This window comes from Podarcis vaucheri (genome assembly GCF_965113315.1).
Source record: "Podarcis vaucheri genome assembly, chromosome: 1".
NCBI lineage: Eukaryota > Metazoa > Chordata > Lepidosauria > Squamata > Lacertidae > Podarcis > Podarcis vaucheri.
In genome coordinates, this window is record NC_138759.1 from 11,693,653 (window position 1) to 11,708,757 (window position 15,105).

The following is a 15,105-nucleotide window of genomic DNA, read 5'->3' on the forward strand; positions in this document are numbered from 1 at the left end:
AGCGGCGGCGGCGGCGGGGGCTGCGCGCTCTGCTGGAGCTGAAGGGCGTTTTTCTTGCTGTTGGCGGCGGCAGCGGCGGCGTTATTGCTGTTGGCGAGGTTGGTGTTGGCGCTGGCAGGGTAAAGTTCCGCAGCCATCTTCTTCTTGAGGGCCAGGGGCACTATCTCATAGCATGCTGGCCCCTTGCCGCCGGCCCGGACGCTCCTTTTGGACTTCTTTAAGGTCTCTGGAAGCAGAAGAAAGAAAGTCAAGCACTTCATGATCCGCCCATGGAAGCAACCATGGTCCAGTGGCATCAGCGGGGAGGGATCCCCGCCTCCTCCTCCTCCTCCTCGACGGGCAATCGAGCACAACAGTCCCACGTCCAAAGATGTCAACCAAAAGAGAAGAGAAAATCCTGCCTTTGGAAGGGAAAAAACACCAACAAACAGTGGCCGCTTCGGCTGGTCGCTGGGAGAGATCTATGCCCAAAGCGCCTTTTTGCGCTCCGTTCCTGATGGGGGCGCAGCGGTGATGCCCTAGTGAGTCATCGCTCACCTGGCGCCCGGGAGCGGAGCGATGGGGGCGGAGGGGCGGGAGAGGACGCGGGGGTGTCCCAGCCTCGAGCCGGCGGCCAGCACCCGACCGCGCTGGGCCCACCGAACCGGCAAAGCCCAGGGAGCCGTCGAGGCACCGATTTCCGCCGGAGAGGCCACGGCAAGCGGCGGCGACGCTGAACTTCTGCCAACCCTCTCGGAGCGGAGGAGGAGGGAGCGAGCGAGCGAAAGCAGGAAACTCGGGCTTGCTGGCTTATTTATTTATTTTTATTTTCCGGCCGGAGGTGGAACATCCGCGAAGGAGCAGCCGATCTCCGATTATTCTTATTATTACTGTATTATTATTATTTTCCTCCACGGTCGCAACAAGACCCTTCGTCGGTAAAATCCCAGAGGCGGCGGCGATGCGCAGAGGAGTCGGGTGGCGGCCGGCATCCGATCCAGCCGCTCTTCTTTGCAAAAGGAAAACCCTAGCGAAATTGCAGGCGGCGGTTCAGCTTCTGCGCTCGGGGAGGCCGGTCCCCGGCGCTCTTCTCCATCCGCGGGCGCCGGGTGGGAGATGCGCTCTTGCTGTCTCTCCCTGCTGCTGCTGCTCCGCCTGTGTCGTAATTGGAAAGTCAGCAAGAGCCGCTTTGCCGGGCTGGGCGCCCGTGGCCGTCCGCGTGTGCGCCTCCTCGCGCGTATGTGCTTCCTCGCCCGTCTCTCCCTTTCTGGCGCGGCTGCTGCTGCTGCCTCCGCCGCCTCCTCCTCCCGCTGCCTCAAATAGCCAGCAGCAGCTCCGCGCGTCACCGGCGCCTGCTCCAATGGCGAGGCGGCGGAGAGCAGGGCGCACCGGGGAGGGACGGAGGGCTGCCTCCCTCCTGCCACCCCTCCCCTGCCAGACAATATGTCATTCTTCTCCGCTCCTTTGCTAGCCGCCCACCCCCTTCCCCCCTCCCTTTTTTCGCCAATCAATCCAGTCCCCTCCTCCATTTGGGAAATTTACAGGAAACCCAAATTCGCTCTCCTTGTTGGGCGAAGCAGATTTTGAAAAAGCACAACACACACAGACACACAAACGCGGCTGCAGTGGAGCAGAAGAGAACGAAGAACAACATGCAGCCCCCGCTTTGCAAACCCCCCAAAACCCCTCCAGCAATTTCGGGAAAGGCGCCGCGGAAACTGCAGAAGTATTTCAGTTTAGAAAGGGATCTGCAGGGCTCTTTTTTTGCAGATAAAAGTTCGGCTGCTTTTTGGGGGGGGGCGTCCTTTACCCCCCCACCTTTAAGCGATTGCATGGGAAAATTCTTCCCCTTCCTACACAACACACACTTGGCCACAGCTCGCCTGACCTCGCCTCTGCGTTTGCTGCTGCCTCTGCCCCAAAACGCGATCGGGAAAGCAGTAAACAAACGGGGCCAGGTTTGGATACCCCCCCTTCCTTTCCCAGGCGTAATGCAAGCCTCAGCTGGAGCGAAGCGTCCAGATTTTGCAAATTCTGTCATCCCTTGCCAGTCGGCACCGACGACCATTCTTGGTCTAGTTGCAGAGTGCGTGGTTTTTTCTGGAGGGGGCGGCCGGGTCGCTCAAGGTAACCACGGCAAGCAGTCCTGCAGCTGGCGAACTCGGCTGCAGCGCCCCGCCGACCCCGGATCGCCCGGTCCCGGCCGCGGCCCTCCCCGTTTCTCATCGCCGCCGCCCACCCCACGGCCCTGATAAAAGCCGCCCAAGTGTACCTGCTGGCCCGCTCACCAGGCGCCCCCTCGCCCCAGCCCGGCTGGGAAAGTTTGCGCGGCGGACTCATCCTTGGAGTCAGAAGCCATGATTATGGAAATGGCAGTCGGCGGCGGCGGCAGCATCAGGCAGGCGGGAGGGGCCGCCTCGCCGATCCCAGCTTAGTGCAGCGGCGGCGGCGGCCCCGAGCGAGCTTCCTTCCGAAGCGAGCCGAGCGAGGGCGCCCCTGCTCCTTCTGGCCCGAGCCTGGCAAAGTGCTCCTTTTCTCACTCCGTGCGACCCCCTCCTTCGGGCAAAGGCAAGGGGAGGGGGCATAGCGCTTTGCAAAAGTTTTCGTCCGCCCAAACCAAGGCGAAGTCGCCCCAAAACTACCATAGAGATAGCAAAAAATTCAAAAGTAGGGGGTCCATGTCTGGCTTTTGAAACAAGGGGGTGGGGGTAATAATAATAATAATAATAATAATAATAATAATAATAATAATAATAATTTATTTATACCCCACCCATCTGGCTGAGTTTCCCCAGCCACTCTGGGTGGCTCCCAATCAAATGTTAAAAACAGTACAGCATTAAATATTAAAAACTTCCCTGAACAGGGCTGCCTTCAGATGTCTTTTAAAAATAGGATAGCTGCTTATTTCCTTCACATCTGAAGGGAGGGTGTTCCAACGGGTGGGTGCCACTACCGAGAAGGCCCTCTGTCTGGTTCCCTGTAACCTCACTTCTCGCAATGAGGGAACTGCCAGACGGCCCTGGGCGCTGGATCTCAGTGTCCGGGCAGAACGATAGGGGTGGAGACGCTCCTTCAGGTGTACAGGACCGAGGCCGTTTAGGGCTTTAAAGGTCAACACCAACACTTTGAATTGTGCTCAGAAACGTACTGGGAGCCAATGCAGATCTCTCAGGACCGGTGTTATGTGGTCCCGGCGGCCGCTCCCATCACCAGTCTAGCTGTCGCATTCTGGATTAATTGCAGTTTCTGGGTCACCTTCAAAGGTAGCCCCACGTAGAGTGCATTACAGTAGTCTAAGGGGGAGGTAACCACTCTGGCGAGACAGTCTGTGGGCAGGTAGGGTCTCACCCTGCGTACCAGATGGAGCTGGTTTGCAGTGCTTAGCTAATTGGAACCACTGATTTCACAGAATCAAAGTTCGAAGGAACCCCAAGGGTCATTTAGTCCAACCCTCTGCAATGCAGGAATCTCAACCAAAGCATCCATGACAGATGGTCACCCAACTTTTGTTTAAAAACTTCCAAGGAAAGAGAGTCCACAAGCCTGGAGTTGCCAGGGTGAAATGCTTCATTTTTCTATCATTTGTATTTTAAGCTGAATAAAAAAATATGTGCTTGTGGGGTTTGCGAAAGGTGCTGAAGTGCTGAGTTGTGTTTATGGTTTAATAAAAAATAAACTGGACTCAAGAAACCAGACTGAATCTCTTTCTTTAAAAAGGGGTAGGATTCCTTTCAGTAGAAGAGCTTCTGCGCTGGATCATGCCAGTGGCCCATCTGTCAGCATTCTGCTCCCCACTGTGGCAACTAGATGCCTAATGAAGCTCACAAGCCTATTATTATTATTATTATTATTAATTTGTATATTGCTTTTCATCTGAAGGTCACAGGGTGGTTCACAACATAAAAATACAAAATGAGAACACAAAAAACATATTAAAAATAACAAAAACAAACCAATCTGCCCCCCCCAAGCCCCCATATTTAAAAGGATGTAGAATGTTAATCAGCCAAAGGCCTGATTACAGAGAAATGTTTTTCTCCTGGTGCCTAAATATAAGCAATGAAGGTGCCAGGTGAACCTCTCTGGGAAGAGCATTCCATAAAGAGGAACCCGCTGCAGAAAAGGCCTGTTCTCGCCTTGCCACCCTCCGGACCACTTGTGGAGAAGGCATATGAAAAAGGGCCTCGAATGATGATCACAGGGTCCAGGTTGGTGGTCCCTGAGGTATTGTGGTCCTGAGCCATTTAAGGCTTTATAGGTCAAAACCAGCACTTTGAAATGACCTAGGAACTAATCAGCAACCACTGCAGTCAGACCAGGTTCGGTGTAATATGCTCAAAGTGTCTTGTCCCAGTGAGCAACCTGGCCCAGGGAAGTAGTGCCTTCCTACAATGCCCTGGTTAGGCTTGTGTGCCCCCCCTTGGGGACAGAGGCTGCTGCTGCAGCAGTGGGGGCAGGGGGCAGAAGGTAAACACCCTCTGTGCCCTGTCTCCCCCCCCCCACGCATGAGTGCCCGCCTGTCAGCAGCGAGGGCAGGGTGAACACGGAGTGAGTGGGTGGTATTCAATGCTCGTCCTATTTGGAGTAGATCCATTGACATTAATAGACATGATTAACTTAGGTTCTTTAATTTAAGTGGGTTTACTCTGAGTAGGACTTAGCTGAATATAAGATTTTTAGCGTGAAGAGGGAATGCTTCCTTAGCTGTGTGCTCACTTGATACTGCAAGGCCCTCTGTCCCTTCTTGAGGTGTCCTGCCCCATAATGGAGAACAATTTAGGGATATCCCCATTCAACTAGAAATGATCCTTGTGGTGGGGGAAGAGACAGGTAATGACCTCCCCTAGACAAATGGCACAGAAATAAAGCACTTGCACCTACCACTTTTGTAAGGTAAGTGCTTGTTGCTTTTGTTCATGTGTACACAAAAAAGTATGTCTTGCTTTTCCAAATCATGCACCCCTTTCTGTTGTTGCTATCAGCCTAGAAGACAGCTCTTGAGTTTCTGTAAACTTCTGATTACCCCATGTTGCACACACTTTTGAACCATTTGGATAAACTATATCCAAACTTGTATTGAACCCTTTCTACAAATTGCTGATACCTCTGATCCAGAACCTGCTCAGGACCTAGAATCACGCATATACAGAAAATGTTACAAAAGCTTGGGCATAGGTTTGGAAGAAGTCCAACATTTAAGTGTGCCTTGAGCCGATGTTATGGCACTGTTTAGTTGTGTTAATCTGAGTTCTTTATTTTCAGGCCTAGTTCACATAAAATGAAAAACCGTGGTTTCCAGCTATGTGAAGAAACTTGTGACGAGTCTTAGGCTCCCATTCTGCTTTTACAAGGAGATTAGGAGCTTCCGCTTCTGCTTTTAAACAAACCAAGTTTCCTGTGATATCTGAACATGGGTGACTGGTTTGTGTTTTAACTATTTGTTAAATCTGCATCCCACCAAAGGGGCTAAAGACTGGGATGGTAAAGGAGAATGCAACAGATTAAAACAATGCTTCTGGTTCCTGGCTTGTTCTCACAGATTGTAGTTTAAACAAACCACCATCTCCTGAGTTAGAATGTCACAAGGAACTTGGTTTGTCTAAACCTGTGGGTGGGTGCTTTTGATGTCCTTTGCTATGCACAGAACAAGATGGAGTGTGTGCACTCTAGACTTCATGTAGTAGGAATCCATAGTTCCCCGTTACATCTGAACTAGGTCTCAGTCTTACAGCGTTACAAAGCAAAACTTTACGCACCTTTATAATTTCCATAGGATTATTTTTTAAAGGATCTTCACAAGCTAACATGGTACTTGGAAGAAAGTACCTTGTTGTCTGTGGGCCTTGATATTTTCATTTAATCTGTTTTGGGAATTGAATTGTTCAGTCTTCAAGGCTTTTAATTTCTTTGGTGAGTTTCACTTTTCTATTAATGCACAGTGCAGACTGGTGTTGTCAAGGCAGTTTGTAAGCATGAAAGACAAAATAATTTTCTGAAATACCACAATGCATTTGAGGCTCTCTGCAGGGCAGCTTTAGGTAAAATAGTGATAAAAAGTCTTTAACCTCATCCCAGGAGATTCTCATCTTGTGACCTGCTAGCTGCCTTCATGTTACCGCTGCCAGCGCACATGAGAAAGTTTTGTGATTTTCTCTCTGTTGCATTGTGAAATGTAACATAGAAATGCAGCCACAAAAATCATATTTATTGTTTGCTTACACCTTTTATATATTAATGAAATTGTGATGCCAAAGATTTATAGCATTTGCTTTTACTTGGGATACTAGATTTTCTTGGGGTCTTTAGTTCTTCCAAACAAGTTCATTGATTTACAGCAATTTAACTATAAATCTGTATGAACATCATGGATAACTAATGTGCGGATTTCCTCCATGAATCTCTACAACTCAGGTAGTGTTAATAATTTACTTGGTATTTTTACTATGATCTACTACTGCCTGTACAGAGGTTTTCATGCAGTGTTGTGGAAAATGTGTATGTGTGGTCATTTTATCACACAATCAGAATAAACAGAACTCGCTGCATACTGTAATGGGTAAGTGTTAACACTTAACAGCAAATGAAACTGATTTCATTCATTGTAAGTCCACAAGAACTATTTAAATGAACATTTTCAAGCAAAGCCTCATCTTTATCAACGGAAGAACGCAAGCAGGGCATCAACTGAGAAACCATATTCACTGACAAATTACCTGACAGGAAATGAGAAACTGATTCCTCCGCAGAAGAGCATAAACGTATTAAACAAAGGCTTTAAAAAAATAATCTTCTGCATTAGAAGTTGACCCCTCAAAAAAGCACTATTTATGTACCTTTCTTCGTTTGGAACCATAAACACCAATATAAAAATGATTTTATTGCGGCGCAACCATTAGGCATCAAGCTGCATTGCTAAGTGCATTAAACTGAGATAAATCGGAGAAACAAACGGGCTGGTAAAACCACATGGCTGCATGCTCTAATTGGTTTTCCAAATGAGAATCTGAAAATATTTATTTATGTAAGTTACATATACTGCTTTTCAGGTGGTTTGCTTGCATAAAAGTATTAAAGCAACATGCATGAATGAAAATTGTATAATAAAGCAGAAAAGCCAAACAACTGTTTGTCACTGGAAAACCTGTATCACTCCTTCAGGAAAGGGGAAATAAACATAATCTAATCTATGTCTGGTGGAACATTGATTCTTCTAGCATAAACTTTACAGCCCAGGTGAGCGATTTGTTTTATGGGCCACCTTGGGAAGGGAGTTGCAGCCCAACCCCACCGTCAATTCCTCCAAAGTGGGCTACCACAGCTGCTATGCTCTCAGCACACTTTTCTGGCAACTCTAATACTCTTCAGGAGATTGGATTTTGCTAGTCCTTTACTTCTGCAATTGCTAGCCCACTGGGCTAAACTAGAGATGGCCTGCCAGATCTCTCATGGTATACTTGTTGCTCTTTAAAAACAAGCTTCAAAGCGGCCATGTGGGGCTGCTTATTTAACTGACATCTTGTACCTGCCCTCCTGGGCTAAACAGGCCGTTGGAATTTAGATTGAGGAAACAGTGTGGCCAGAATGGCTGCAGCAGCCTTTCACCCACTGCCAGTGCCTCACATTGCTGTTTTGAAGCAAAAGACAAATAAATATGTACAGGAGGTCCTGATCATATACCCCCTGTGTCAAGTCTGATAAGTTTTGAAGTTGGCTCAGAAAACAAAATATTAGTTAAGAAATACTATTAAGGATGAGAGTTACAAATCACAATCTAAATAAGAATATTAAAAAATAAGTGACGAATGCTGGTGGAGGGAAGTCACAGAGGTGTAACATTTATGTTTGTGTTTCTGTATTGTCGGTATTTGAGTTGGTGTATTTGCGTGGTTGTATGTGGATTGTAAATAATAATATAAAAGAGTATGCTTAAATAAAAGTGCGAGAATAAAAATTGCAGATTTTTTGTTGTTGTTAAGTAAAAACAGTTTATGACCTCTTCTCCCCACCCCCTTGATCTGTGATATGAGAGATGAACACTTGATACCGGAAAAATTTACAGACAAAATGTTCTGCATGCTTTACGAGAACATTATTTTCTCCTGTCACTTCCTGCTCCCAGGTGGTGCTGCCCTCTAGTACACCTCTGGGCACGCCTCCCCACTTCCCCAGCATTCTGGCAATATCTTTTACTGCCCTGCTTATTGCATGCATTGTCGTATTCTTTACAGTCCACAGCAGTCAGCAGTTCATGTTATTTCCTTGTGTAGTGCACTAACTTGAAAATCATGGTGGGTTTGGTATTTTTTTTGGTAGAACATCTGATTTGCATTCAAAAGGTTCCTGGCTCAATCCCTGACACAGAGCTAGGAGTGCCCCCTGTCCAAAACCCACAACAGTCGCTGTCAGTCAATTTAGACAGTGCTCAGCTACATGGCCAATGGTCTGACTCTATAAAACATCTTTCCATGTCCCTATGTACTTCTTCCGCTGGAATATGTTGTTACCTGTCTGGATTGGAAATGTTGCAGTAGTGTAACCCATTTTCTGTCAGTGAACTAAGAACTGACGGTAGGCTTTATTGTTCAAGAAGCATGTTCACGAAAGTAAAGGTCAGGATCAGAAATAGCCGACTCTTGTTTTGTTGCAGATCCATGTTTATATATTCCTCGTTTTGCACACATGCTGGAGTTTGGCGATAAGAACCATGAGGTTTCCATGACTGCCCTAAGGCTCCTGCAGCAGATGAAGAGAGACTGGATGCACACAGGGCGACGGCCTTCGGGGCTTTGTGGTGCAGGTATGGAAGAATTTGTGGGAATTGTTGGGTGCATAGAGCAGCAGCAGTGGGTTGTGCAGAAGGTGCTTTGCAGGTGACCCCCTGTTCATTTTGTAAGAAGCAGTTGGTGAATCGACAAGCACGGTCTTAGAATCAAGCTGAAGAAGGTTGGAATTCAACTCCAGGGACTAATCCAAAGAGGTTGGATAGTGCCTTGTACGCCTCCTTCCTGTAACTCCTGCAGCCAATCTGGTGCCAAACATATTGTTGTTGTTTAGTCGTGTCCAACTCTTCATGACCCCATGGACCAGAGCACACCAGTCTCTCCTGTCTTCCACTGCCTCCCGCAGTTTGGTCAAACTCATGTTGGTAGCTTTGAGAACACTGTCCAACCATCTCGTCCTCTGTCATCCCCTTCTCCTTGTGCCCTCCATCTTTCCCAAGATCAGGGTCTTTTCCAGGGAGTCTTCTCTTCTCATGAGGTGGCCAAAGTATTGGAGCCTCAGCTTTAGGATCTGTCCTTCCAGTGAGCACTCAGGGCTCATTTCCTTAAGAATGGATAGGTTTGATCTTCTTGCAGTCCATGGGACTCTCAAACATACTGCTCTGCTTTCCTTTGGACCACATCAGCAGAGCCAAGAGGCGGGTCTTGTCCTCTGGGTAGCTCAGGACCCATAGAAATACACACTGCCCAGGCTTGCACCCCAGGGAAGTCACTTCGGTGCTGCTAATGCAGCAGTTTGACTTCACCTCCAGAGGTTCACTCTGTTGTCTCTTGAGATAGATGGATGCTGACAACAACAGAACCGATCACTGTATGGTTTGCAATAGATCAGCAAAGACTTTGACTCCCAATTGTTTCACAAGAGCAACAACAGAAAGCCCTTTCCCCCTTTCTGAACTGTGCTGCTGATAGGAAGAAAGCTTGAGGAAGAAAACCAGGGCTGGGTCTTTGTGTGACGTGACGGGAAGCCCAGTCCTGGTGCTGGAAACAATTTCCAGGGTTGAGCATGTCTTGGAGGTACCCTGTCCCTTAATTTAAACCAGGGGTCGGCAAGGTTTACCTTGCCTGGGCTGGTTCACTCCTGTGGAGATTGCTCCGTGGGCCAGATCGTGTTCCGGCGCCGCGGAAGCAAGTCCCCGCTCCCCGCTGCGCCGGTTTAGTGCAGCTAGTGGGGACTCGCTGATCGGGCAGCTTGGTTCAGGAATGGCCCATGGGCCGTTTAAATGATCTCTGTGGGCTGCTTGTGGCCCATGGGCCACAGGTTGCAAGACCCCTGTTTTAAGCAATGTGTCCCCATGCCACTATTTTGCATCTGGCTGCAGTTGGTGGGGGCTTGAGGTTTTGCTAAAGAAAGCAAGGCTAAAGTCCACCCTCCGCTGGCCTAACAGAACCCCTCACAACGCAGCATGAGTTTCTAGTGGAGTAATCCGCACATTAGTATTCCACAAGCAGAGACAATAAGCTCCCTGAAGAGCATCGTGCTAGTGGTTTTTGTAGCACATGGAATTAGGTGATTATGTAAGAGCAGAAGAAAGGGCCTCCTGGATCAGACTATGATCAATCTTGTCCAATTTTCTCTTAACAGTGGCCAGCCAGATTCCTTTGGAAAACTGAAGCAGGGCAGTGAACACGATGGCATTTCATTGCACTAGTCAGCAAAGTAATACCGCAAAATTTAACCAATTAATCAGTTTTTCAAAGATTAAAACAAAACCAACTCTATAAAAGATAAGTGCTTTAAAAAGACTTGGGGGTGACAGGTGACGTTGAAGAGAAATGCCCAATTCTCCCTTAAAATACTCTCTTCAAGACTATGACTACTGTGAAGTGTAGGTACAGGGTGGTATCAGACATTAGCCATTCTCAGCGCAGTATTCTATATGAAGATGCCTGAGTAGAATGACTCGCACTTGTACAATGAGACTTTTTTGCCCTCTCCTCCCTCCCCGCCCCATGTGTGCCCTGGACTATTCCTATATCTACACCAGAGGGTTAGGGAAACACGGGGCAGGAGGAGAGGGGAGAAAGTCCCATTATATAGAGCAAGACTGCTTGCAGAAAGTGAAATAAATGGGCAAGTTACTTAATTCTATTGATTTCAATAGGTCTACTCTGAATCTAACTATTGCTGCATAGTGCCCATTATGTGTCAGCAGTGCCCTTTTCTTCAGAATTATTGTTTATTCACATGCAAACTTGTACAGATTTTATTGACTAGGATTTATTGACTTGGGTGACAGCCCTGTGAATAAATGTTGTTTGAAAAAGTGGGGTTTTATTGTTTTTTGTTTGGTCTCTGCTTTTAGTGAATTTTGCTGGGTGACTTTTCAGGTTCTAGAATTAGGGAGAAAATTGTCCCCCTGTCCATTCCTTTCTGTACTTTAGAAGCTTCTGTTGTGCTTTCAATTGAACCACAGATAACTCAAGCCCTGGTACACATTACAGTGGAAGGGAATTTGCCCACAGATCCCAGATATTATACAGCTGGATCAGAAGGCAATCCCATTTTATTTAAGCCAGGGTTCTGCACCTGTTTGTCCTGGACAGATTTATTCTTGTAATCTTGACCGTGGCATTCCACAACTACAGGTCAAGCATTTTTTGTCATCTTTTATAATCTTTTTTTTAGGTTGAGACAGTTTCACTGATTATGTAGATGAGGGACAAATGCAGAACATAAATAACATCCATCTAAATATATGTAAATGGGTGCACTTGGGAACCCTGTTGGGCTTGGGATGGATGGACTAAACCTGCTTTCCATCACCGGGTGATCCTTGTGGTTGAGAATCAAGCCTTCTTCTATCTGCATAGCTCCACCCCTTAATCTTCATTGTCACTTAGCTTCTGCAATGCTACAGCTTTTTGCTTCAGCCATGTCTGATCATGATCATTGGGGTGAGGAACGTGAACTTTGCATCAATGCTGGAGCTCTTTGCCCTTTGCCTTGCAGTGTGTGTGCATGTGAGTTTGCAAGGATATATATATATGGTGTGTCCAAAAGAAAAAGAAAACAGCCCTGTGTTGCATTTATAGAACTTTTTCTGCAGCTGGCTTGATTTTACTGCATGCAAAGTAAGTTTTATAAAATTCCAATTTAATCACTCTGTATTCAAGCCCAGAGCTAAACATCAATATTTTAAAATTAATATGAGAATTAGAATTTCAGATGGTACTTGCATGACTCACTGTATTCCCTTGCTTTTCCCCGCATTGAACTGCCTTTTGATGTAGCCCTTTCCCTGTTTATGCTCTAGCTCTTCTAGTTGCGGCAAGAATGCATGATTTTCGGCGCACTGTGAAAGAAGTCATCAGAGTGGTTAAAGTTGGCGAATCAACACTAAGAAAAAGGTAGGTCAAGTTTGTGGGGGTCTTCACATTTTACGTAAGATGCAGCGCAATGTGTTTACCATGAGGACAGGACTATTTTACACTTCTAGAAATACATTCTTTGCCTGCACAATCCTGACTCTGTGCAAGAGTAGCAGTTTCACACAGAACTTTCTGCTGATAGGAATATGAATGTTGGTGAGCACCAGGGCCTAGCTTGGGCTGTGAGCAGTGGCTGTACCCAGATATAGGCTGGGAAGGTCTATTCTTCAACCCAGGTCAGTTGCTGGTCCTGGAGCCTAGATTTGAAGAGCTGAAGTCTTAGCAGAGAGAAGGTACTGCTCTGTAGGCTAGGCGAGGTCAGAAGGCTTGGTATCCTTTATCTATTGCAGGGGGTTGGATCAGATGACCATTGTGGTCCCTTCCAGCTATAATTCTATGAGGCATAGCCAAATCAGAAGTTTCCTGTTACTTGCCAGTTACTGGTACCAGTGTTGCTCGCCTAGACGGACAGCTCACTTGACCATCTCCCAAGTCATGGTTATGAAATTCCAGGTTCAAGGTCTGTTGTTGTACCTTACAACATACCCACTTTGAGTTTTCCCTTAGAGAGTGACTCATTTGAAGTTGTCTTGCATTGGAGAACTCTACAGAACACGAAGCTTGTTGAATTTGCATTCGCCCCAAACTTGTGCCAAAAAATTTCCTCACCTTTGTACTTGGTAAGATCTTCAGCTCAAGTGGGCTGCCAAAGCTATAGGACAGTGAAGACAAAACATGGGAACTCAGCTGCTCCCACCCATTACCAATATCTTCAAGGATGAACATGTAGAATTATTGTGGATGTAGACTTCCCCATTCATTTACACAAAAAGAGCAGCTCCTTTTTATTTCCTTTGCACAGAGCTTCCCCCTTCATTGAAGTTAAGGAGGTTGCCTTTCTGTACTGTGAACTTTGAAACCTCCTATATGATATGTTAAAGGGATTTTGGGATTGGAAAAACTGTTCTAAAATTAGTCATTTCTACAGAGATGTTAAGGCAAGGATTCCACTGCCTTGCAAGCATTTCATTTAATATGCTGGCAACCAAAATTATTAGGGCTTAGGCTCAGATGCTGTGGACTTGTTTTAAGTAAAACCCATGGGATGTATTTGCAACTCATAGGATGGAAGGTGATTCTCCCTGTAGTTTGCTGCCGATAAAAGAAATCTCTTTAAAGCCCAGCATTTGAAATGCTTCAGAGGTTGAAGTGAACCATACAGTAGCATGCACAAATGAGTCAACTTTATTAAGTAATACAACGTCATTGATGGGTCTGAATGACAAAGGTGTTGTATAATAGAAATTTCCCATGTAATCCCATATGTTTAATTGGCACAGCATTTTTTGAAAAAAGTTTTATAAGAAAAGCTTTCTGTTTTAAAAAGTGCTTGTGTTTTGTCGAGTTCATCTTGCAAAAACACATACATTTTTTAATCATTTGCATTAAATAGGAATTCTAAAACCATTGTCCGTACAGTCTGTACAGTCGAGTGGTATGGAGCTTGTCATCCTCCCTTAAAAAGCAAATAGCTGCAGAATTATCTCACTGAATTTTTCTGTTGCTTATGCTTTCAATAAATGCTAAAATACTTAAGTCTGAAAAATGACTTGAAAATACAGTTTAATATATTGGATGTATTACCGGTAAGCTATAGTTTTTGACCTGGCAATATATCGTGAATTATGTGTGCGTGTGTGTGCTGTGCCAAAATCACAATGTGGGAAAAACTTTGAAGCTAGCCAATGCCTCTATATACCTCCATCTTTATCTCAGATACTGTGATTATATCAGTATATCACAATGTTTAGCTGGTGGTATATTGTGATGTTGAAAACCAGATGTCACCCAGCCCTACTTGACACTGTTGTGATTGACAGGTGGCTGGTCCTGCATACGTGTCAAACTTGGCCCAGATCTAGTTTGCCATCCTGCTGCTTTATAGCATCAAATGGCGTATCTTTAATTAATTTTTCTTTCTAATCCACTCAATAAGTTTCATAGCAAATCCTGGCTTCATAGGAACATCATTTGAAAGCCACAATTCTGACTGATTGATCTTTAGTTGATCAACATACCGATTTAAGCCCATTTAAAAGCGTGTGGCACTGCAGAGCAGATACTTTGCACGGTTTCCAAATCATTTGGATAGATTATTGGCGCGCAGCCTTCATTTTATTTGAGTGATAGCAAATGTGCTGAATTGTAGTGGAAGCACATTCATTTGAGCAGTTGTTTAAAATGAAGGAGCGTAACTGCAAAATTCGTGCTTTGAAATGTTTACTCAGGTCATGCATATCAACTAAATTGACAGTGTTATTTACTTTGACAAGGTAAACGTGACAGCTGAATTATTTTCAGGGAGCTATAATTACAACTGTATTTATCACAAATCCATAAAACATGATTGATGTTTCTCAAATAACCCCACATTATATTGCATTTATCGCAGAGGCATATTCAAAACAAACCTTTTTGAGTAAGTCTTCCTGAGCCCAAGATTTTTCCTTCAAGCACTTAGATTCTTGAAATGTCATTAGGTAGAAGTTGGCTGAATTAATAAGTACTTGTTTCACATAACTGTTTAAAAAATGCACACACACTGCTTCTTGTGATAGACATTGCTTTTTCACCTGAGGTTTTTCTCAGGGTGAGGTTGGGAGTAGATTTCTTGCCCCTTCCTCTCCCTGTTCCTCTTTTTCTCAGTTCGTTGTATCTGGGGAGGACTGCAGTTCAGTGGCAGAGCCCATAATTTGCATGCAAAAGCTCCCAAGTTCAGTCCCTGGCATCTCCGGGTAGGACAAGGAAGGAAGTCTGGTAGAGCTGTCAGCCGTCAATATAGACAAGGAGTTCTTGTTGGACTCCCATGAGCACCAACCAGCATAGTCAATGATCAGCTGTGGGGGGAACTTCAGTCCATCTGAAGGGCACTCCATTGCCTACCCCTGATATTGCGCAATACTGTGTTATA

General features: G+C 45.8%; 1 protein-coding gene across 1 annotated transcript in view; it reads left to right on the plus strand.

Annotated features, from left to right (window-relative positions):
• BRF1 (BRF1 general transcription factor IIIB subunit) overlaps window positions 1–15,105 on the plus strand; it is a 209,716-nt gene that overhangs the window by 85,948 nt on the left and 108,663 nt on the right. Inside the window, exons 6-7 of the mRNA XM_082217898.1 lie at window positions 8,630–8,779; window positions 12,020–12,113. Of these exons, the coding sequence (XP_082074024.1) occupies window positions 8,630–8,779; window positions 12,020–12,113 (244 nt within the window). The remainder of the gene's footprint in view (window positions 1–8,629; window positions 8,780–12,019; window positions 12,114–15,105) is intronic.